General features: G+C 40.5%; 1 protein-coding gene and 2 long non-coding RNA genes across 3 annotated transcripts in view; 2 read left to right on the forward strand and 1 right to left on the reverse strand.

Moving 5' to 3' along the window:
• Window positions 1-4,954: 4,954 nt before the first annotated feature.
• Window positions 4,955-11,387, forward strand: LOC141255147 (uncharacterized). The gene is made up of 3 exons (XR_012316164.1): window positions 4,955-5,246; window positions 5,898-5,996; window positions 11,263-11,387. It is a non-coding gene; the product is annotated as an uncharacterized lncRNA (long non-coding RNA).
• Window positions 10,631-23,781, reverse strand: part of LOC141255119 (myosin-7) — a 42,331-nt gene continuing 29,180 nt past the window's right edge. Inside the window, exons 23-39 of the mRNA XM_073671069.1 lie at window positions 23,588-23,764; window positions 22,158-22,303; window positions 21,957-22,047; window positions 21,050-21,439; window positions 19,442-19,568; window positions 18,321-18,439; window positions 17,990-18,186; window positions 17,693-17,876; window positions 17,421-17,586; window positions 17,186-17,310; window positions 16,452-16,760; window positions 15,815-16,018; window positions 15,411-15,536; window positions 12,808-13,083; window positions 12,498-12,593; window positions 11,189-11,323; window positions 10,631-11,024 (exon numbers count right to left, since the gene is read on the reverse strand). Coding sequence (XP_073527170.1) covers window positions 11,004-11,024; window positions 11,189-11,323; window positions 12,498-12,593; window positions 12,808-13,083; window positions 15,411-15,536; window positions 15,815-16,018; window positions 16,452-16,760; window positions 17,186-17,310; window positions 17,421-17,586; window positions 17,693-17,876; window positions 17,990-18,186; window positions 18,321-18,439; window positions 19,442-19,568; window positions 21,050-21,439; window positions 21,957-22,047; window positions 22,158-22,303; window positions 23,588-23,764 — 2,889 coding nt within the window. The 3' untranslated portion in view covers window positions 10,631-11,003. The remainder of the gene's footprint in view (window positions 11,025-11,188; window positions 11,324-12,497; window positions 12,594-12,807; window positions 13,084-15,410; window positions 15,537-15,814; window positions 16,019-16,451; window positions 16,761-17,185; window positions 17,311-17,420; window positions 17,587-17,692; window positions 17,877-17,989; window positions 18,187-18,320; window positions 18,440-19,441; window positions 19,569-21,049; window positions 21,440-21,956; window positions 22,048-22,157; window positions 22,304-23,587; window positions 23,765-23,781) is intronic.
• The window catches only part of LOC141255136 (uncharacterized), a 34,641-nt gene continuing 23,703 nt past the window's right edge, over window positions 12,844-23,781 (forward strand). Inside the window, exon 1 of the long non-coding RNA XR_012316153.1 lies at window positions 12,844-13,032. This is a non-coding gene — a long non-coding RNA (uncharacterized lncRNA). The remainder of the gene's footprint in view (window positions 13,033-23,781) is intronic.

A 23,781-nucleotide genomic window follows, 5' to 3' on the forward strand; every position in this document is an offset into this window, starting at 1 on the left:
TAAAATAAATCCCAAAAAATGTTATGAATACATCAATGCCAAAAAGAAAAAAAAGGATGGTATCGGTCCCTTAAAGATGACAATAACAAAATAATTATAGAGGACAAAGAAAAGGCTGAGATATTAAACAGGCACTTTTCATCCGTGTTCACCAATGAACTGACTGTTCCAGTGATCATCCAACAAGGCAAAAGTCAAAGTTCACCACCAACTAGTTTAACACAAGGAGAAGATGACAGTGGGTTGCTATGACAGTCAAAGATCTGCTGAAGACCTCTGTGCCCATGCACCTGTGGCCAGGTTTCAAAGGAGACCGAGATTTTTACTATATTCAGCAATACTGTGGTATTGCTGTATATAGCACACGTGATCAGACGATCACAGGTTCAAGTACCCTAAGATGACTAATAAATACAGTGAAAAGTAAAAAAAAAAAAAACAATTTAAAAAATCTGAAAAAAATCAAGTTCAAATCACCCCTCTTTCCCCCATTAAAAATAATAAAAATATACATGTGGTATCACCACCTCCAGAAAAGTCCGATCTATTGTAATATAAAAATAATTAACACAATCAGTGAACACGGCAAAAAAAATTCAAAACGCCATAATTGAGTTTTTTTTGGTCCCTGCAATACCACAAAAAATTCTGTAACAAGCGATCAAAATATCATATCTATGCCAAAATGGTATCAATAAAAATGTCATCTTGCCTTACAAAAAATAAGCCATCACACGGCTCGATCTACCAAAAAATAAAAAGGTTTCGGGTCTTGGAAAATGGCGACACAAGCAAAAATATTTTTTTCCAAAGTTTGATTTTTTTTTTACTACTAAATTAATTAAAAAAAACTAGACAGGCTTGTCCTGGCCACAATCGTACTGATGAGGAGAATCATATTGGCAGGTCATTTTTACCATTTTTACAATGTACGCCATGAAGACAATTTCCAAAAAACAATGTCAGAATTGCGTTTTTTTCATAATTTCACTGGAATTGGATTTTTTTTTCCTGTCATCCAATACATAAAATAAATGCTGTCATTCAAAAGAACAACTCGTCTTGCAAAAAAACAAGCCCCGAGAAGGGGAGTAAAAAACGAAAATGAAAAAACTGAAATTGGCCACGTCGAGATGAGGTTAAAGGGAACCTGACAACTGATACATGCTGACTGGTCCACTAGCAGCATTTATCAGACACTGGCTGCATGGTTTCAGCTGTATATGATTAACCCTGAAATGCTGTGGCATAGTTTGCATAGCTTCTCCCCGCCCCCTGCCCTGGAGTGACAGGTCTCTTCCTACACTCAAATGCAGAGAGAAACCTAGCACTCAAGGGGAAAGTGGGGGAGAAGCTGCCGGGGAGCCATGGTCTGATACATGCTGAACGGTCAGCTGTCAAGCTCCCTTTAAAGCTGTATTGGCCCTGGGGTGACAGTAAAGATGGGTCACTGATTGAGTTTAGCAGCAGCCACATCATCCCATTCCCAATTTTTTTATTCAGAAATAAATAAATTATTCAGAAATTGATCTGTGCTGAAGCTGACGACAAGCTGTATGTAACAACAGACTAGTTAGAATGGGAGTGACAGCACTTTTGTGAGACCTTATAGAGGTTATCCGGGATTTTTTGTTTTCCTCTGGAGCTAAGCAGTTATCAGCAAGTAGTTGTTAACTATCTGCATTTTCTGCCCTGCGACAATCTCTCCAATGACCACTCTTGGTGGCAATTCTCCTGCTTCCTGTGACGTCATGTTGACAGAGCAGTTCCTTCTCTTCCACTCTACTCTGTCAATGGGGTATCACTGCGGACATCATGTTGATTGACAGCCAGCACCCCGCTGTCTATCTATAATATAACCGGAGATGCGTGTCTCTGTCTGAAGCCTTTATAGACTGTGCAAGCGTGACATGCAGTCTGGCTCCAGACAGAAGACCACATCCAGCCGTTACAGGTAAGAGGAGTGTATGGCGCCGGAGATCGTGGTATGCATAGACACTGAACGCATACCACGATCTCCGGCGCCATACCGGCGCCATACTTACCTGACCGGGAGGAGCGTTGCCGCGGCGCCTCTCTTCGCCAGAGACCGAGGCAGGAGTGAGGCATCAGATCGGCGCATGTGCATAGCGCTATCCGGCGCCATTTTACTGAAGACATATTTGCAGTGTGTCTTCAGCAAAATGGCGCCGGACAGCGTAGTATGGGCACGTACTCCAGCCCCGCACTCCTCCTCCGGCAGAACAGGACACTGCAGCGCTGGAGCACAGGGAAGAAAGGTGAGTATAAGTGTTTATTTTTTCGTATGTGTGTACAGCGTGAAAGGGATGAGGGGTGCCATACATACCAGGATTGGGGGATGAGGGGGCCATACATACCAGGATTAGGGGGATGAGGGGTACCAAGCATACCAGGATTTTGGGGTGAGGGGACCATACATACCAGGATTGGGTGGTGAGGGGGCCACACATACCAGGATTGGGGGTGAGGGGTCCACACATACTAGGACTGGGGGGTGAGGGGACCATGCATACCAGGATTGTGGGGTGAGGGGATCATGCATACCAGGATGAGGGGTACCAAACATACCAGGATTGGGGGGTGAGGGGACCATGCATACCAAGATTGGGGGGTGCGGGGACCATGCATACCAGGATTGGGGGGTGAGGGGTACAACACATACCTGGATTGGGGGGTGAGGGGACTATACATACCTGGATTGGGGGGTGAGGGGACCATGCATGCCAGGATGGAGGGGTACCACACATACCAGGATTGTGGGGTGAGGAGACCATGTATACCAGGATTGGGGGGTGAGGGGACCATGCCTACCAGGATTGTGGGGTGAGGGGATCAAGCATACCAGGATGAGGGGTACCCACATACCATGATTGGGGGGTGAGGGGACCATGCATACCAAGAATGGGGGGTGAGGGGACCATGCATACCAGGATTGCAGGGTGAGGTGACCATGCATACCAGGATTGGGGGGTGAGGGGTACCACACATATCAGGATTGGGGAGTGAGGGGACCATGCATACCAGGATAAAGGGTACCACACATACCATTATTGGGGGATGAGGGGACCATGCATACCAGAATAGGGATGAGGGGTACCATACATACCAGGATAGGAATGCGGGGTACCATGCATACCAGGATGAGGGATGGGGTGCCATGCATACCAGGATGAGGGTTACCATGCATACCAGAATAGAAATGAGGGGTTCCATGCATACCAGGATAAGGATGAGGGATGCCATGCATACTAGGATGAGGGATTAGGTGCCATGCATACCAGGTTTCTGGGATGAGGAGGCCATACATACCAGAATTGGGATGAGGGGTGCCATGCATACCAGGATGAGGGGTACCATACATACCAGAATGGGGATGAGGGGTACCATGCATACCAGGATGAGGGATGGGGGGCCATGCATACCAGGATGAGGGGTACCATACATACAAGGATAGGGATGAGGGGTATTATGTATACCAGGATTGAGGATGAGGGGCCCATGCATACGAGGCTAGGGATGAGGAGTGCCATGCATACGAGGATGGGGATGAGGAGTGCCATGCATACCAGGATAGGGATGAGGAGTGTCATGCATACCAGGATTGGAGATGAGGGGTGCCATGCATACCAGGATTGGGGATGAGGGAGCCATGCATACCAGGATTAGGGACGAGGGGTGCCATGCATACCAGGATTAGGGATGAGGGAGCCATGCATACCAGGATTGGGGATGAAGGGTGCCATGCATACCAGGACTGGGGATGAAGGGTGCCATGCATACCAGGATTGGGGATGAAGGGTGCCATGCATGCCAGGATTGGGGATGAGGAGTACCACACATACCAGGATTGGGGGTGAAGGGTGCCATGCATACCTGGATTGGGGGTGAGGGGTGCCATGCATACCAGGATTGGGGGTGAGGGGTGCCATGCATACCAGGATTGGGGGTGAAGGGTGCCATGCATTACAGGATAAGGATGAGGGGTGCCATGCATACCAGGATAGGGATTAGGGGTGCCATGAATACCAGGATAGGGATGAGAGGTGCCAAGCATGGGATGAGGGGTGTCATGCATACCAAGACAGGAATGAGGGGTGCCATGCATACCAGGATGGGGATGAGGGGTGCCATGCATACCATGATAGGATGGTGGGGACAGGATGGGGGCAGCACAAATACCAGGAGAGGCGCAGCACATACAAGCATGGGAGACCATATACCAATAAAAATGCTCGTCACCCGGGCGTAGAATGGGTTCAATAGCTAGTGTATGTATAATGCCCATTGGTGGCATCCAATTAATTTTTAATCTTATTTTCTAAATCTGATTGCACTCGGACCAATGTTATTCTATTAGGTCGTGCAGATCTGCGTATTTTTTCTCAGCTGTATTCAGCATGAGAAAAAAAATTGCAGCATGCTGTTATTTCACTCCGAAATCTGGTGGGTGCGAGAAAAAATCGGATGCCATACGAACCAGCTAAATGACATCTGATTTTTACTGATACATTACAATTCTGTAGCATAGGAATCTGTAAATGGTCCTGTGAAAGATTAATACCTGCTGAGTAAAAAAAAATGGATTGTATACGGACAGCACATGACTGACAAGTGAGAAAAAATCATCCCACTCTCCTGGATGAGAATGTGGCAGATTTTTTTTATGCGCTAGTGTGAGCGAGCCCTAAAACTAAGCCCTGACACAACTTATTGGATGTTCACCTTCTCATTATCATTTCTTCTGCTGTCTAAAAATATTCCTCCTTATCTTGGAGTCCAACGTGTAACTAAAATATCTATTGTAAGCAGTTCTACCAGTTTATGTAAACTACTGTATATGCATGAATAAGCAAAATTCTAGATCATGTGCGGGCAAGTCATTTTTTTTCAAGAATATATTGTCATTGAAATTTAAGAGCATATTTAGAAATATAGAGTAGCATAAGGGCACACGGACTGGCGTACATTGTGAGACACATGTCCTATACAGGCATTTCACACTTGCGGGATTAGCACTACTTTGGCTTTTAATACTTGAGATCTCTAGCATGCCAGGGGGCCTAAGTTTCCCTACATATCTCACTGTGGCTGCCAATCTTTTTCCCAAGGGAGGAATAAAGAGGTGTGCAAGTGGTCATATCATCCTTTATGACTTCAGACTTCTAAAAGTCCCACAAGGGCATTAAAGGTGTGGAGGATGAAGATGGTTGCACAGTGTTACATGGGTGAGTATGTTGGGTAAGTGGCCACGGTGGTGTTCAGTGTTTCCTAGTGTTGATTAGAGCTTTAATTTTTAGCATAGACCATATGTGCCTTCAGTCACAAGTAATAAAAAAGGAAGAATAGAAATTACTGCCATAATTAACATTGGGGTAGACATTAATAATTGTTTATACATATCGCATGTCTGGCATATCTAATTAAAAACTGTCTAAAGGTAACCCTGTGTATGTCTGCATAAAAAGGTAATCCAAAATTAGGGGGCCCAAATCTATAAGTTTACAGAACTGGACATTTCAACAAATATGATTACTTGTAAAAAAACGTATCATACTCTATCAAAAGCCAAAAAAACAACCAAGAAAACAAAACAAAAAACAATGTAAGCACCGGTGGATTATTAGAATTTGTGGTCTATATGTGTAATACCAGTATTGCTTGTGACTTTTGTTTGTCTGATGCTGCTAACGTATGTGGCATTGTCCTTCTCCGGGGAGGTGGCAAGACATAGTTTAGTTAAGCCTTTGAGACACATGATGCCTTTGAGTGGTGACAGCTTCTTACACATAGGGAGCAGCAGAGTAATAAGATCCTGGGGACTGTATTCCCCCCAACCACATTTTTATGATTGATTAATCTGATCTTTATTCTTCCAGCCTGAAATTAGCTCTCGGAAATGTTCTTGGAGCCTCCTTCAGCCGCTCTGTATTGCCAACCTAGATCTTGCTCTTATGGGCGTGCAGGACATAACAGAGGTAGGTGAATTTATAGTAAATGATGGCTATGTGGGCATTTCTCAGAGCTTTCACTCATTCTTTTACCAACTGCCACATTTTCAGGACGAACTTTTAATACCTTATTCTCTATTTCTGACGCGACTATGTTTGCTAGATTGAATTGTATCACTGGAAAGTTAATGTTCGGAGTTGTAATTTATGCTTATACAGTATATCAAGTTATATGGAACTATTGGGCCACGTTCACACGTTCAGTATTTGGACAGTATTTTACCTCAGCATACACATGAATGGCCTCCTGTTTTCAGATTGCGATCAGTATTAGTCTAGGTTCAACTCACGTTTGGGGCCAACATTTACATTTGTGATGGGGTCTTTTGGAATCCCAGAAAAACTGTATTCTGACTGAGTGCCGACTGAGCCATTCACTTCATTGAGGGGAACAGAGTCTCTGTAGACACTGTCTGGCCTCTGTCATGGCAGTATTCATCTTTTTCAGAAATGCACAAAAACATTTGCCAAGCCTGAGGTCAGATAGTGTCCACAGTGACTCAGTTGGCTTTATTCAACTGAATAAATCTATTGGGGCTCTGTCAGGATTCCTGTCTACAGTTTTTGAGGAATTCCAACCATACTAACCCCTTTCTGCCGCAGCCAATTTCCATTTTTTTTTTTTTTCCTCCCCTTCTTCCAATAGACACAACTTTTTTGTTTTTTTCCATCCACATAGTCGTATGAGGGCTTGTTTTTTGCGTGACAGATTGTACTTTTTGAATGACACCATTCATTTTTATCATGTGGTGCTCTGGAAAGCAGGAAAAAAAAATCCAAATGTGTCAAAATCACAAAAAAGTGCAATTCCACAATTATTTTTTTATTTACCATATTCACTATACAGTAAAACTGACCTGGCACTATGATTCTCCAGGTCAGTACGATTACGCAGATACCAATCATGCATAGTTTATTTTATTTAAGTAATAAAAAAAAATTTGGAAATTTGTAACAAAAAAAAAAAAAATCCCGTTTCACCGTTTACCGATTGGATTAATTCATTAATATTTTGATAGATCACACTTTTACGGACGTAGCGATACCAAATATGTGTATTTTTCTATTTCTTTATTTTTTAATGGGGGCCAAGGTGGGTTAATTGAACTTTTATGTTTTTTTTTATTTTTTCCATATTTTTAAAAACGTTTTTTTCACTTTCTACTGTATTTGTTAGTCCCCTTGAAACCTTGAGTCCGATCTCTTGTGATATACATAGATATATTACAGTACTGCGATGTACAGTGAAAATCACTGATAACAAGGAAAGTAGAGGGCACCACCATAAATAAAGTTGGGACCCACTTATTACATACCCAACAGAGAACAGGGAAAAAGCAAGAAAAAAAGGAGATATGCAAAGACAAGGATCACGTGACTAAAAATTATATTGATTTATTTAATGACATACAAGGCAACACAGACATCTTAAAAACACTTAAAAAGCACAAATGGCCAAACAGTATAACTGATCACAACACTATAGTGTTGATTCACCCACCTATAATTCACCCGTCTATAAAATGGTACATAAGGAATCAAATAGAGAATAAGCCATGGTATTATAAATGCGAGATTCTGTCAAATGAAAGTCTGGAGTCTGTATTAAGAGCACAAGGTGCTACACAGTTGTGCTGCTACAAAGTATAAAGTGAATACAATATTATACACAGAATATAGATTCAATTTGGATTCAACATAAGGAATAGAAGTGTCAGACAAACAGTGTGCACTATTGGTACAGCAATAGTATCCTGGCTGGCTTTCACAGGTGTACCGTCATGACAAGAACGGAGGTCTTCGGCAGACCCCTGGCGGGAATAGCAGTCCATCGGCTCCTCGCGATCGCATCATGGGCAGCCTGATGGGCTCGTAGAATGACACAACCCCCTGCCGACACACTGTAAATGCCTCTGTCAGGGATTGACAGAGGCATTTAACAGGTTAACAACCAAAGGCGGAGCTCTGCTCCACGCGCGGCTGTTAAATGCAGATGATAGCTGAATAACACAGCCATCATCTGCTGGGAAAAACCCAGCTTATGACATAACTGTACTTCATATGCTGGGAAAGAGTTAATATGAATCTACTCTTACACTTCAGTCTAGAGTTGGAAATCATAAATCTGGCATCAACCTATTTGCATAATTAATCCATTCCCACTTCTCCACCAATTTTTAAAAAGGTGCAAGAAAAGTATAAAATCAGAAAACAATTCTGCAATTTTGGTCACAAACAAGGTGCAACAAAATTTTTAATAAATTGATCAATTCCCCCAATCTGCTTAAACACTATGTGTCATTATGTGGTGTCCATTCATACAATCATAGTCTAATCTAATAAAAGAATAATAGTGACTGGCCAGATAATTCCTGCTTAAAATGCTGAACATATATTAGAAATATATTTAAATATTATTTAGTATAAATAAAATTGTTGTGTGATTGGCAGCCTGTTTAGACTGACGATCATGCAGTGTAAATGGATTTTTAGGATTTGGATGTAGGAAGGTCTATAAAGTTAGTATGATAAGTAAAATGTCTGTTTGGGTTGAGCCACTATAATAAATGGGATTCCATTGAATTCTATTGTACATAGCTATATTTACAATACCATATTGAATAGCTGTTTTTTACATCTGTCATTTGCATTTTATACATCGTCATATCTTGCAGATACAAGTGCAATAAAATAACACATGACAAAATACCATAGTCTACCAGGGAGAAGCTTGTACAAAGCAAGACTAGAGAGGGACAATTCACTGTCACCATCTGCTGGTGACAGGTTTTATTGGATTTCTCTTTGTATTTTAGCCTGTTGAGATCTGATGAATACTATTACACATCGATTGTAGAAAGTAAATGGCATCTCATCACACTGACATTTATGATTTCCTAATCTTATGACCACATTACACCCTTAGTCATAAAGGACAGATATCATGCTGTCTTCTTGTTAGATCCATTCTCTAGTATTAGCCAGGGTAAATGTCCAGGGTTAATTCTTCACGGACTATCTAACTAGTATAAGAATTGGGCATACATTTTTTGGGGGAGTGCAATAGTTTGCTGAATATTATTATTATAATAATATATCATATACAGGTGCTTCTCACAAATATCATCAAAAAGTTAATTTATTTCAGTTCTTCAATACAAAAAGAGAAACTCATATTATATAGAGTCATTACAAACAGAGTGATCTATTTCAAGGGTTTATTTCTGTTAATGTTGATGATTATGGCTTACAGCCAATGAAAACACAGTCATTATCTCAGTAAATTAGAATACTTTATAACAACAGCTTGAAAAATGTTTCTAAAATCTGAAATGTTGGCCTACTGAAATGTATGTTCAGTAAATGCACTCAATACTTGGTCGGGGCTCCTTTTGCATCAATTACTGCATCAATGCGGCGTGGCATGAAGGTGATCAGCCTGTGGCACTGCTGAGGTGTTATGGAAGAACAGGTTGCTTTGATAGCAGCCTTCAGCTCATCTGCATTGTTGGGTCTGGTGTCTCTCATCTTCCTCTTGACAATACCCCATAGATTCTCTATGGGGTTAAGGTCAGGCGAGTTTTCTGGCCAATCAAAGTGATACTGTTGGCACCTGTGTGGACAGGTGCCAAGTTCTGCTGGAGAATGAAATTTCCATCTCCACAAAGCTTGTCGGCAGAGGGAAGCATGAAGTACTCTAAAATTTCCTGGGCTGCGCTGACTTTGGTCTTGATAAAACACAGTGGACCTACACCAGCAGATGACATGGCTCCCCAAACCATCACTGATTGCGGAAACTTCACACTAGACCTCAAGCAGCTTGGATTGTGTTTCTATCCATTCTTCCTCCAGACTCTGGGACCTTGATTTCCAAATGAAATGCAAAATTTACTTTCATCTGAAAACAACAGATCTGAGGTCTTTTTCTCCTTGGCCCAGGTAAGACACTTCTGGCGTTGTCTATTGGTCATGAGTGACTTAACACAAGGAATGCGAGACTTGTAGCCCATGTCATGGATACGTCTGTGTGTGGTGGCTCTTGAAGCAATGACTCCAGCAGCAGTCCACTTCTTGTGGATCTCCCTCAAATTTTTGAATGGCTTTTCTTAACAATCCTTTCAAGGCTGCGGTTATCCCGGTTGCTTGTGCACCTTGTTCTACCACACTTTTTCCTTGCACTCAACTTTCCATTAATATGCTTGGATATAGCACTCTGTGAACAGCCAGCGTCTTTAGCAATGGCCTTTTGTGGCTTACCCTTCTTGTTGAGTGTGTCAATGACTTCCTTCTGGACATATGTCAAGTCAGCAGTCTTCCCCATGATTGTGGAGCCTACTGAAACAGACTAAGGGACCTTTTTAAATGTGTAGGAAGGCTTTGCAGGTGTTTTTTGTTAATTATTCTAATTTACTGAGATAATGACTTTTGTGTTTTCATTGGCTGTAAGCCATAATCATCAACATTAACAGAAATAAACACTTGAAATAGATCACTCTGTTTGTAATGACTATGTAATACATGAGTTTCACTTTTTGTATTGAAGTACTGAAATAAATTAACTTTTTGATGATATTCTAATTTTATGAGAAGCACCTGTATGTATAATCCTGTAAAGTTCTTGCTATCATTTTTTTTGTTTTGAGATTTGCTTTCATATAACTGCAAATGATTTAGTATATAGAAAAGTTGTAGTAATGCATTGAGCAAATCCAGAGCTAATTTACGATACAAATCCAACAATAAAATCTGCATGTAACACATGCTTATTTCATTATGGAATTTGATGCTCATTTTTAGGCCAGTTCAACAGTGTAATTTATAGGCAATGTATGATCATATTCTTCCTCTGACAAGCCTTAAATCAAAACACGAGACAACGGATATCTTGAATTATTTATTCTACAACCATGAATAGATTATAAAGTACAGGGTCTTGGACACTGTATTATGCAGTAGTAAACCTTTTTGCTGGGATTACTCCTCATTTAGTGGCTTCTGGAAAAAGAGGAAACAGAAAATTGGTTAGAGCGTGGCTACACACATCAGCTGATTTTGCCCTAGTGATAACATTTTAGAATGTTTTTACTGTTTGTAGCCTTCCATTATCTCAGATATTTTCTGCAATCCTTAGTTTACAGCAATATAACAACCATACTAACCTTAGTGCCAACATCTCGACTCTTTGCTCTCAGTTTGTTGACTTGAGATTCTGCAATGTCTGCTCGTTCCTCAGCTTCATCCAGTTCATGCTGGACCTTACGGAACTTGGACATATTTGTGTTTGATTGTTCCTCCTGAGAATGACAAAAAAAACTGTGGTCAAGTCAAAGACCACGAGCAAGAACGTGCCATCTGAAGGTAGGATGTATGTTTGGAAAGGAGTTTCATGGGAAGAATTTAGTTCTACTATCTGACAACATGTATCATATATGTAACAAATGTTATGTGTGATCCCTGTGTAGGGTTCTAAACAAAGATACATAGGGGGACAGCTATAAAAACTATCCAATCTAAAAGTCTTTGTTCCCATAGCAACCAATTAGCGCCATTTACATTTTGTATTCTGCTCTTGGAAAATGAAAGATACATTAAGCTCCGATGCATCAAGAGCAGCGTTGTTTACCCCACACTTGATGAGGGGGCATGTTGGAGTCAGGCGCTCCAGAACCATTAAAAGGCACACAGATCAGGCCTGTCTGAGAAGTGCCGTGTGCCTCCACGCTCCTTGCCACAATTTGTACTCCATTAAGTTTTCTGGTGTAAGGAACACCACAGCTCATCATCAATTAGACGTCACGTCCCCATCCTGCCCAAGCTCTGCCCATTTAGACAGAGCTGGACAAAACTGTTATGAAAACACCAAAAGTCACAAAATGTTTGTGCAACTTCGCTTGGCACAAAAATTTTGCAACTTTTCAAAGTGGTTTACATCAGAATTCTGACAATAACTTTGATGAATCGGGGCTTTTAGATAGTTTTTATAAATCTGCCCCACAAACTACATAAGTAGCAATCATTAAAGGGGTTGTCCAGGTTTAAGCTTCAAGTCTGCAGTCACTCTATGTCCACAGTGTGTAGTTTGCGATGTGATATTTCCCAAGTCGGCAGTCACATAGAGTGACTGCAGACTTGTAGCTTAGGACTGAACAACCCCTTTAAAAGCACATGGAGAACATGCTAAATTATTATAGCGCTCTTATACTGCTTGTGCTCATTTATTTTGACCAGATAGACTACACAGTTTGGCTGTGAACACTCGGCGCACCAAATGAACGTTCATTGCACATTGGCCGTTTCTTTAAAGATTTTTTTCATCTGAAAGACTATAATGATATACTTAATGAATTTTTTTTTATTATTGATTTGCTGAATTGCATAATCCAGTTCTACCACTTTACATGCTGCTGGAGTAGCAAAGAATAATGTCAGGGAGGACAAGAAGCTAGAAAAATCATGACAGGTACTTACAGATTCTTCTGCTTGTCTCTTGTAAGCCTTTACTTTTAGTTGCAGCTTATCAACCAGGTCCTGCAGGCGAGCCAAGTTCTTTCTGTCCTCTTCATTCTACAGATAAAAAGCATGTGAGACACATAGGTGTAACTGACAGTTGAATAAGATGAAGATCAGGAGGACATAAATGGTGCATAAGTAGAGCTTTCCTAAAGAAAAAAGGAACATAAAATGATTAATTTGTGCAAAAAAAATATTTTAAGTGTATCATACATAATCACTAATCTATAAAACCACGTAAATATTTGTTGTAACTTTACTCATTTACCTGGTAAGTGAGCTCTTTATTGCGTCTCTCATACTTTCTCACTCCCTTCACAGACTCTGCATTGCGCTTCTGCTCAGCCTCCAGCTCATTGTCCAGTTCCCGGACTCGAGCCTCCAGTTTCTGCAGCTGCTTCTTACCACCCTTCATGGCAATCTGCTCAGCCTCATCCAGACGCTGCTGGAGATCCTTGATTGTTTGCTCCATGTTCTTCTTCATCCTTTCTAGGTGAGCACTGGTGTCCTGCTCTTTCTTTAGTTCCTCTGCCATCATGGCCGCCTGTGATGATGACATTATGTAAAAGGTATTTTTTTATGAAGCTCATATCTAGTCATGTAAATGTACGCTAACGGTAAAGTACATTAAAGGGGTATTTCTATCTCCAAAATCCTATCCCAATATGTAGTAGGTGTAACAATAATAACATTAGCAAATACCTCCAATTAGAAATGTAGTATAGTTTTCCAGAATCACTATGTTGCTTACCCCATGTGCAGGGCATTGCAGTAGCTTAGGTATCCATGGTTACGACCACTAACGGCTAACTAAGTAACAGTCATTATAAGACTGGTCGTAACCATGGATATCTAAGCTCCTGCAATGCCCTGCACATGGGTTAAGTGACATAATTAATCAGAAGAACTAGCCTACATTTCTAATTGGAGGTGTTTGCTAATATTATTATTATCATACCTGCTACATATTGGGATAGCATCTTGGAGATGGGAATACCCCTTTCATTAAATTAGTGTTTACAATTAATTAATGAAAAACAAAAAAATAAATTTTCATGGAAGAAACTTTATATGTGTATATTATGCCTCTATATGTATATATATACACTGCTCAAAAAAAATAAAGGAAACACTCAAATAACACATCCTAGATCTGAATGAATGAAATATTCTCATTGAATACTTTGTTCTGTACAAAGTTGAATGTGCTGACAACAAAGTCTCACAAAAATCATCAATGGAAATCAAATTTATTAACCAATGGAGGCCTGAATTTGGAGTCACCCCCAAAATTAAAGTGGAAAAACACACTGCAGGCTGATCCAACTTTGATGTAATGTCCTTAAAACAAGTCAAAATGAGGCTCAGTATTGTGTGTGGCCTCCACGTGCCTGTATGGCCTCCCTACAACGCCTGGGCATGCTCCTGATGAGGTTGCGGATGGTCTCCTGTGGGATCTCCTCCCAGACCTGAACTAAAGCATCCGCCAACTCCTGGACAGTCTGTGGTGAAACGTGACGCTGGTGGATGGAGCGAGACATGATGTCCCAGATGTGCTCAATCGAATTCAGGTCTGGGGAACGGGCGGTCCAGTCCATAGCTTCAATGCCTTCATCTTGCAGGAACTGCTGACACACTCCAGCCACATGAGGTCTGGCATTGTCCTGCATTAGGAGGAGCCCAGGGCCAACCGCACCAGCATATGGTCTCACAAGGGGTCTGAGGATCTCATCTCGGTTCCTAATGGTAGTCAGGCTACCTCTGGCGAGCACATGGAGGGCTGTGCGGCCCTCCAAAGAAATGCCACCCCACACCATTACTGACCCACTGCCAAACCGGTCATGCTGAAGGATGTTGTAGGCAGCAGATTGCTCTCCACGGCGTCTCCAGACTCTGTCACATCTGTCACATGTGCTCAGTGTGAACCTGCTTTCATCTGTGAAGAGCACAGGGCGCCAGTGGCGACTTTGCCAATCCTGGTGTTCTGTGGCAAATGCGAAGCGTCCTGCATGGTGTTTGGCTGTGAGTACAACCCCCATCTGTGGACGTCGGGCCCTCATACCACCCTCATAGAGTCGGTTTCTAACCGTTTGTGCATACACATGCACATTTGTGGCCAGCTGGAGGTCATTTTGCTCTGGCAGTGCTCCTCCTGTTCCTCCTTGCACAAAGGAGCAGGTAACGGTCCTGCTGCTGGTTGTTGCCCTCCTCTGGCTCCCTCCACATCTCCTGGTATCTGCTCCATGCTCTGCACACTGTGCTGACAGACACAGCTACCCTTCTTGCCACAGCTCGCATTGATGTGTCATCCTGGATGAACTGCACTACCTGAGCAACTTCTGTGGGTTGTACTGTAGACACCGCCTCATGCTACTGTACCTCTAGGGGTGAGAGCAATGGCAAAATGAAAAAGTGACTAAAACAACAGCCAAAAAGGATGAGAACAGAGAAATGGTCTGTGGTCACCACCTGCAGAACCACTCCTTTATAGGGGGTATCTTGCTAATTGCCTATCATTTCTACCAGCTGTCTATTCCATTTGCACAACAGCAGGAGAAATTGATTCACAATCAGTGTTGCTTCATAACTGGACAGGTTGATTTCACAGAAGTGTTATTGACTTGGAGTTACATTGTGTTGTTTAAGTGTTCCCTTTATTTTTTTGAGCAGTGTATATATATATATATATATATATATATATATATATATATATACATATATATATATATATATATATATATATATATATATAATGACATCTTGTCTTTATCCCATGTATGTTAAAGTTACTTTATTATGACATTTCCAAGTACATATACACCAAAATATATGGAGATTCAAAAAGAGAAAGCATAATTTTTTACTACATACATCAGTGATTGCTTTTTTGGCTTTTTCCTCGGCGTTGCGACATTCCTGAACTGCTTCCTCAACCTCTGTTTGCAACTGGGATAGATCAGACTCCATCTTCTTCTTCTGGTTGATTAGGCTAGTGTTCTGTTTGAGAAATTAACTATGTAATTAGATATTTGAAGGTCACATTGAACAAATGAAATGAGAACACAGTGACCACTACATTTTCTAAATGTTGGTAGAGCAAAGGGGAGACTATTGTTAGGAAGACAAAAGGCAATGGAACAATCCATTTATAGAAGTAACTGGGCAACTATATTTGGAACTGAAAGAAGTGTTGTAGGAGATCCTATTCTGGGAAGTGAAATCAAGAGAAGATGACACTGATTAAGTATATGGCATTTCTACATTCATCTTCTGACCTGTGAGTGTAAAAGTTGGACTCTCTCACTAGTTTCTATTAACTCTTGCTCTGCGAGTTTGCGTCCTCTCTCTGTCTGTTCCAGCAGAGATCGCAGTTCCTCCAGTTCAGCCTGGAGCAGTGTGTTTCTCCTCTCAACAAGTGCAATATTTTCCTTTAATTCTTCAGTTGCTCTCAAAGCATCATCCAGGTGGATCTGAGAATCCTGTAAGAGTACAAACAATTTATTATTTCAAGTGTAAAAATAAACTTCAATATGAAGCTTAGAATTATTAGGATTAAGTATTTGCAGCAGACATTTCTGTCTTTTGGCAGCAAAAAAAGTGTCAAATCCATGCGTTGTTGATGCGTTTTTTTCACCATTCATTTGAACTGGTGAAAAACGCTGCAAAAATGCTGACGGAATTCACACGCTGCAAAAAAGAAATTTCTTCAAATCTACAAGGAAAAAAATAATCAGCATGTGCATGAAATTTCAGTCATCTCATTCACCTTGCTGGTTCAGTAAAATGCTGCGCTTTGAATATGCCCTTAGGTTACTCATCTAGAGTATATCATATTATTCTTTGATTCTTGAAAAGACATTGTATAAATTTATAAAGCAAACGGGAGGTTAAATATTCCTAAAGTCACCAAACCTTCAGGTAGCCTTGCAAGCTCTTGACTTGCTTCTGTGCTTCAACTGCTACGCGATTAGCTTGGCTAAGATGAACCTCCATCTCGTTCAGATCTCCTTCCATTTTCTTCTTTATTCTCAATGCTTCATTACGGCTCCTGGTTTCAGCTTCCAATGATGTCTGCAGTGAATCCACTACTCTTTGGTGATTTCTCTTAGCCTGCTCCATCTCCTCATCCTTTTCAGCCAACTTGCGCTCAAAATCGGCCTTTACTTGATGCAGTTCCAACTGGATCCGCAAAATCTTACCCTCCTCATGTTCCAGGGAAGCCTAAGAGAATTTACAAAGAAAGCAGACCTAGTTTAAATAAGTTTTTCCACTTTCACATTTCAGAACTTAGGCCCCAATTCATCAAAGTGTTTAGGCAGGATACTGTATCTGGCGTAAAACACTTTGATAAGTGGCAAAATTTAGGTGCAACTTGAGGGTATTTTGCAACTTTTGACGTATTCACACCAGATTTGCCAAGTGGGCAGAGCTGAGCGGGACAGAGGCATACCTTACGCCAGAATTTTTACTCCAATGACTGGAGTAAGATTTCTGGTTAGGCGCATGGAGGCACATGCCAGTTTTCAAACGCTCCTCTGATTCCAGCATGCCCCCCTCATCTCTTGAAGAATCAGGGCCTTAATCTTTATCACTAAAAATGTGACCTTACGTTTTAGTAACAAAATATCTATCTGAGAGTTCCTCACCTCTGCTTCTTCGAGTGCAGATTGTATTTCTACTTTCTCCTGCTCCAGTTGTTTTCGTACTTTCTCCAACTCATGGATGCTTTTCCCACTCTCACCTAGCTGTTCTGTGAGGTCGGAAATTTCCTCTGTGGTTAAAAAATATAAAACAAATAGTTATTGTCACTTTATACCACAACCCAACCTTTCTATACCTTGTATGCCAACTGGATTTGAGATAGGTTCATATTTCTCTTACCTTGTAGATTCTTATTCTCCCTTTTAAAGGTCTCCAAATGTTCTAGAGACTCTTCATAAGCATTCTTCAATTTGAAAAGTTCTGTACTAAGAGAACGGGCTTCTTTCTGAGATGACTCTAATTCTGTCTGAGATTCCTCAAATTTTTGTTTCCATTCATTAAGGATCTGCACGAACAAATACATGGTTATTATCTAACTAGTCATAATTTCCATCTTCTGCAGCTAGATTTTATCCCTATACCAGATAGGCCCCACTCCCCAGTCAGTTTACTTTGTCAAAGTTTCTCTGCTTCTTATCCAGTGCAGCAGCTGCAGCATTTGACCTCTCTAGGTCTACCATAAGATCCTCGATTTCATTTTGTAGACGATGCTTGGTCTTTTCCAAGGAAGAACATTTGGCATTTACAGCTTCTACAGCCTCTTCTGACTCTTGCAGCCTTTGTGCTAATTTCTTCCTATAGGAAATCAGGTGACAATGTTTTGTTAAGATGCACTGTACGACTGATAACTATTGAATCAAAAAGGCAATGCACGCCCTTCAGATGGATATTTTTGAATGGTAGCGTACTTGGCCTCCTCTAATTCTTCTGTCCTTTGGATAGCATCTGTCTCATATTTGGTCCTCCACTGGGCCACCTCTGAATTGGCTTTTGAAAGATTTCTTTGTAGCTCAGCCTTGGCTTCCTGCTCCTCTTCATACTGTTCTCGCAGAAGGTCACAGTCATGGCGGGCCGACTGCAGGGCATGGGCTAGAGCATTTTTAGACTAATGGGAATGTGAGGGGATAAAAAGGATTGTAGTTAAGAAGGTAGAAGAAATATTGCATTCTTTTTGTTTTTTTGTTTTTTGCATTTTCACAGTGTGACTGCATGACTTTTTATTGTTTGTAAATCGCACACCTTGGATTCTTCCTCCAGTTGTCTCTTCAGATCCTCCAACTGTTGAGTGTAGGTCTGCTTACCACGGGTTAACTGGGCAACCAGTGACTCTTTTTCATCCAGTCGGCGAGATAGCTCCCCTATAGAAGTAATGGGAGGCTTTATTCCACGAAGATTCATGTGCTATAGGATTTATTACAATTACTGCTATGTAGCAGAACAATTAAGAAAAATCTATGCAAAAAATATATATATGCATGTAAGGAATGGGAAGGTCGAGAGAATGAACGATATAGTACTGATGTCCTCAAGCAATCAGATGGAATTGAAACGGAATTAAATGTCCCAAAGTTTCCTTAAAGGAATTGTCCAGTATTAGAAAATCACAGATGCCTTCTTCTGAAAACAGCACCACATCTGTGCACAGGTTGTGTGTGGAATTGCTGATCAGTCTTACTTCAATAGAGTTGAGTTGCAAAACCAGGCACCAAAAGGCAGCCATGTGTTTCTAAGGCCACGTTCACACTGCAGTATTTGTTCAGTATTTCGCATCAGTATGTGTAAGCCAAAACCAGGAGTGGGTGATAAATACAGAAGTGGTGAAGTGTTTCTATTATACTTTTCCTCTGATTGGTCCACTCCTGGTTTTGGCCTACAAATACTGATATAAAATACTGACTAAATACTTAACGTGTGAACGTGGCCTAATTCTATAAGACCCATTTAATTGTTTCAAATGAATAAATGAATGTACATATACCTGGACAATCTCTATATTTCTACATAAACAGTACATTTATTTAGTATGATATATTTCTTTGTTTCCTTAGATGACACTTTCCATACAAAATGTATTCTGTACCTGTCATTTCTCCTACCCAGGAATGCCTCCCTTCTCACTGTCTTGTACAGATAGATAGCAAAGACCTGATTTCAGCACTTCTAAACTTATATTAATTCATACTGCCATTGCACATCACCATTGTGGTCATTTCAACGTAAGTGGTAAACCTTGTCCTTTTTTCCTATTTGCAGAAACTATATGGTTCGCATCGATGAATTAATATAAATGACATGACTTCGCTAGCGGTAAATGAGGCAGATGCCAATGAGCAGTTCCAAATAATGAATGTGCTGCATACCAGTCTCAGTCTGCAGTTTGGCCCGCTGCGTGGACAGATCATTGACATTTCGTTGTGACTCATCAGACTTCGTACGATACTCATTTACTTGATCTTCTAAAGTACGGCATAACTTCTCTAGGCTAGCCTGCAGATAAAAAGGAGGATTTTCAGGAGTGCAACATACAGTATAACTGTAAGCAATTGATCACTTATAACTAAAAATATAAAATGTCTTTTAGGCTAATGTTTGTCTAAAGATGGCCACAAACATTAGATTAATGTCGGCCAAACCTGCTGATTTCAACAGGTTTGTGTATGGAGGCAGTTGAATTTCAATGCCCAGACTTTTTGTTCATAGGGATGAGCTAGCAGGAGCTTTCTCCTACCTATTCAGGACACGGACATGCTCGTCTAAGCTGAGCATGTGTCTAGGGTGGTCAAAAGAAAAAGTTGTTAGACAAACAAGCTTGTTTAATGGACCAGCTTCACCCTATGGAAGTACAAAGTGAACAGCTTTTTGTACTAGATGCTCAGTTATTAGAATTCCCAAGCTGCCATTTTGTCACACGCCTTTGAGTTGCACATGACCATATTTTTGTTCCAAGTGCGATTGAACAAAACTTCTGATCACACTTGGACCAATATTATGCTATAGGGCCGTGCACATGTCCGATCTTTTCCTCAGACAGTCAAAGCAAAACAATTGCAGCATGCCCGAGTTTGATCTAATATTCGGATCACGCTCAACCATGCCAGTCAATGAGTGCGTGGGAACCATCAGACTGCAATCAGATGACATGAGTGCAGTCCAATTTCCACACACTGACGGAATGGAGAAGATGGAGACCTTTTTTTCTCCGTCTTCTCCACACCAGAGACAATCGGATCCCACTATGCTCATACTAATCAAACATTGGTCACAGTTTGATCAGAATGCCGATTTCCACTGACTTACAGAATGGAGAAGATGGAAAATTTTTTCCTTCATCTTCTCATCTGAGAGAATCGGATCGCACTATGATGACACTTTAATCAAACTCTGATCGGTGTTTGATAACAGTGTTTATTATATAATTGATCCGATTTTCTCGGATGATAAAAAATATGCTCGTGTGCACCTAGCCTCAGTTTAATTTTATTTATTGAAATCCCTGGTGTTTGTATAGATATAGAGGGCAGTCCTACTCAGTTACTGACTGCTAACTCTGCATGCACAGTCATATAGGGACCAGCCACTGGAGTCATATGCATAAAAACAACACGGATATCAATGAATAAAATGCATTTCAATGAATAAAAGTTTAACAGAAACTATGATCACACTCTGATCACACTCTGATCCAACTCTGATCAAAATATGATCAGAGTGTGATTAGCATAATCGACCCGATTCCCTCGGATGGGAGAATATACATTGGTGTTATTCTAGTCTTAAAAGGAGTCATATTTTTAGAACACACGGTGATTGAGACACATCTATACAATCTATAGTGTCATAAATAGGTCATTCTTTATTTGCCATGTACTGACCTTACCAGCTGCCAATATTTCTACTTAAGCGCATCAGCATAGCATTTCTTTAAACTAACATAATAGGGGAGGACATTGATAAAATTCTTCTCTCACCTTGCCTTTTACCATTTGTTCCATGTTGGATGCTACATCATCTAGCTCAAGTTTGAGCTCACTCTTCTCCTTTTCCAGCTTCTGTTTTACCCTTTGAAGGTTGTCAATCTGCTCGCTGAGTTCAGCCACAGAGTCCGCATGCTTCTTTCTTAGTGTAGCAGCGGTGGCCTCTGATTGTAGAGTGGATTCCTCTAGATCTCTCCTGAGTTTCAGGAACTCTGCCTCCCGCTTCTTATTAAGTTCAAGTTGCACTGAGGTGGCTCCTCCTGCTTCTTCTAAACGCTCGCTGATTTCCTCCAACTCTCTGGACAGGTCAGAGCGAAGCTTCTCTACCTTAGCCCTTGCTGTTCTCTCTGCTTCCAGTTCCTCCTCCAGCTCCTCAATACGTGCCTAGTACAAGTGGTTTAAACAGAGTTTAATTATGTTATTCATTTTTAGTGTGGCTTAGAATATTTACAACTTAAAGAGGATGTCCCATTAAAAAAAGCAGTCACCTATCCATTGGATAGGTGATGTCTTGCTCATCGGTGGGTGTCCAACCACTGAGACCAGCACCTATCAGCAGAATAGGGACTTTTTATCCTTGACTGCGAATTTTTTTTTATCCCTGTTACAAAATGGAGCAGCATGGTTGGATGCCCAAACACCATTTTATTTTTCCTATATGAAGCTGCCAAAAAAAGCAGAACGCAGCATTTGGCAGCCCCATAGGGAATGAATTGAGGGCAAGCCGACCATGCGCACTGTTGCTCCATTCTAACAGGGATAAAAGTTACCTGTTCTGCCAATCACTGCGGGTCACATTGGTCGGACTTCCATGGATCAACAATTTATCACTTATCATACGGACGGACAGATGATAACTTGCTAACACCGGACAACCCTTTTAAGTCAATTTTAAAGATACCTGAAGTTCCTTCATCTTTTTTTGGAGCTGAGCACCTATATTCTGTTCATCTTCAATTCTTGTATTGAGCTGGCTCATTTCAAAGTCTTTCCTAATATGAATAGAAAAGCATTTATTTTATTAGTGCACCAAAAAACGCTAAGAGCTTATGACCGTTTCCATGCTATATTGCTACATGTTTTTGTTTATTTAATCACTCACTTCTTCATCCTTTCTTCTAGCTGTTGTTTGTCATTTTCAAGATCCATCACGCTTTCCTGTGACAATTTGAAATCTCCTTCAAGCTTTCTTTTTACTCTTTCTAGGTCCATTCGAATTTTCTTTTCCTGCTCCAAAGACCCTTCAAGCTGTACAGATTACAAAATAACCCAAAACAAGCATTAATCCTTTGCCACTGCAACCAATTTTCATTTTTAGGATTTTTAGAATTTTGTTTTTTCATCCCCTTCTTTCAAGAACCATAACTTTTTAATTTTTCATCTATATAGCCATCTAAGGGCTTGTTTTTTTGCAGGACAAGTTCCAGTTTTGAATGACACCACTTATTTAACATAGTGTACTGAAAAACAAAATAATAACTCACAGTTTGATGAAATTATAAAAAAAAATTGCAATTTCATCATTGATTTTTGTATTTATCTTTTACGGCATTCATTCTATTATAAAAATGGCAATATAATTCTTCAGGTCAGTACGATTACCGCAATATCAAACTTATACAGATTATTTTTATTTTAATGGTGATAACTAATTCAGGAATTTGTAAAAAAACTAATAAAAAAATATTTCGTTTGCATTTTCTAAGACCTTCAACTTTATTATTTTTCCATTAATTGAGCTTTGTGAAGGTTTGTTTTTTGCATGGAAGACTGTCATTTTATTGATACCATTTTAGGGTAAATACTAATTTTTCATCACTTTTTGTGATGCGGTGCGGGATTCAGTTTTTTTGTTTTATGGTGTTTTTCTTAATGTTAATTAATTTTACATTTTGACAGATCGAACTTTTATAGAAGCAAGAATACCAAATATGTTTTGTTTTGTTTTTTCATTTTTTAAATATCTTTCTTTTTAATGGGGAAAAAGTGAGGTGATTAAAAATTTTTTTTCTAGTTTTGAAAACTTTTTTACTGCCTATGAACCTGGAATTATCTGCTAAATTGTTCTATATACTGCAATACCAATGTATTGCAATATATAGATAAAATCACGGTCTCCTTTGAAACCTAGCTACAGGCTGGCCTTCACAGAAGTACCATCATGGCAGACATGGGGGTCTTTAGCAGGCCCTGGCTGCCATGGCATCCCATCTTAACCCAGTAATCACAATGTGGGGTGGGTTGATGGACTGCATGTCTTAAATGCTGCTGTCAGAAATTGACAGTGGTATTTAAGGGGTTAATAGCGATCAGAGCTCAGCTCCGATCACTGTTGTTAGAAGTAAATGCTGACTGAGTAACACAGCCAACATCTGTCAGGTATGGTGCAGGCTCAGCCCCTGAGCCCACTCCATGTTCCTGTACCCAGTATAGGCTATACATTTACGGCAGATGTCGGTAAGGGGTTTCAATCAAAATAAATATTTCTAAATTTAAAATGTGTAAATATTTTTTAGCCTAAACGTTACTTACATCATCAACCTGTTGCTCCAGTTTTGCCTTAGCTTTAGTCAACACGTTGACTTTATCTTCTTCAGCTTGAAGGTCATCCAGTGCTTGTTGATGAGCCTCTTGGAGAGCCTTTTTTTCCTTTGTTAACTTGGCAATTATCTCATCCAACCCGGCCATTTCTTCGGTTAGATTCTTAACCTGTTAAATAAACAGTT

The sequence above is a fragment of the Phyllobates terribilis genome, unplaced genomic scaffold (assembly GCF_046119375.1).
Source record: "Phyllobates terribilis strain yellow unplaced genomic scaffold, ASM4611937v1 Scaffold_1__5_contigs__length_1240528914, whole genome shotgun sequence".
In the NCBI taxonomy this organism is placed as follows: domain Eukaryota; kingdom Metazoa; phylum Chordata; class Amphibia; order Anura; family Dendrobatidae; genus Phyllobates; species Phyllobates terribilis.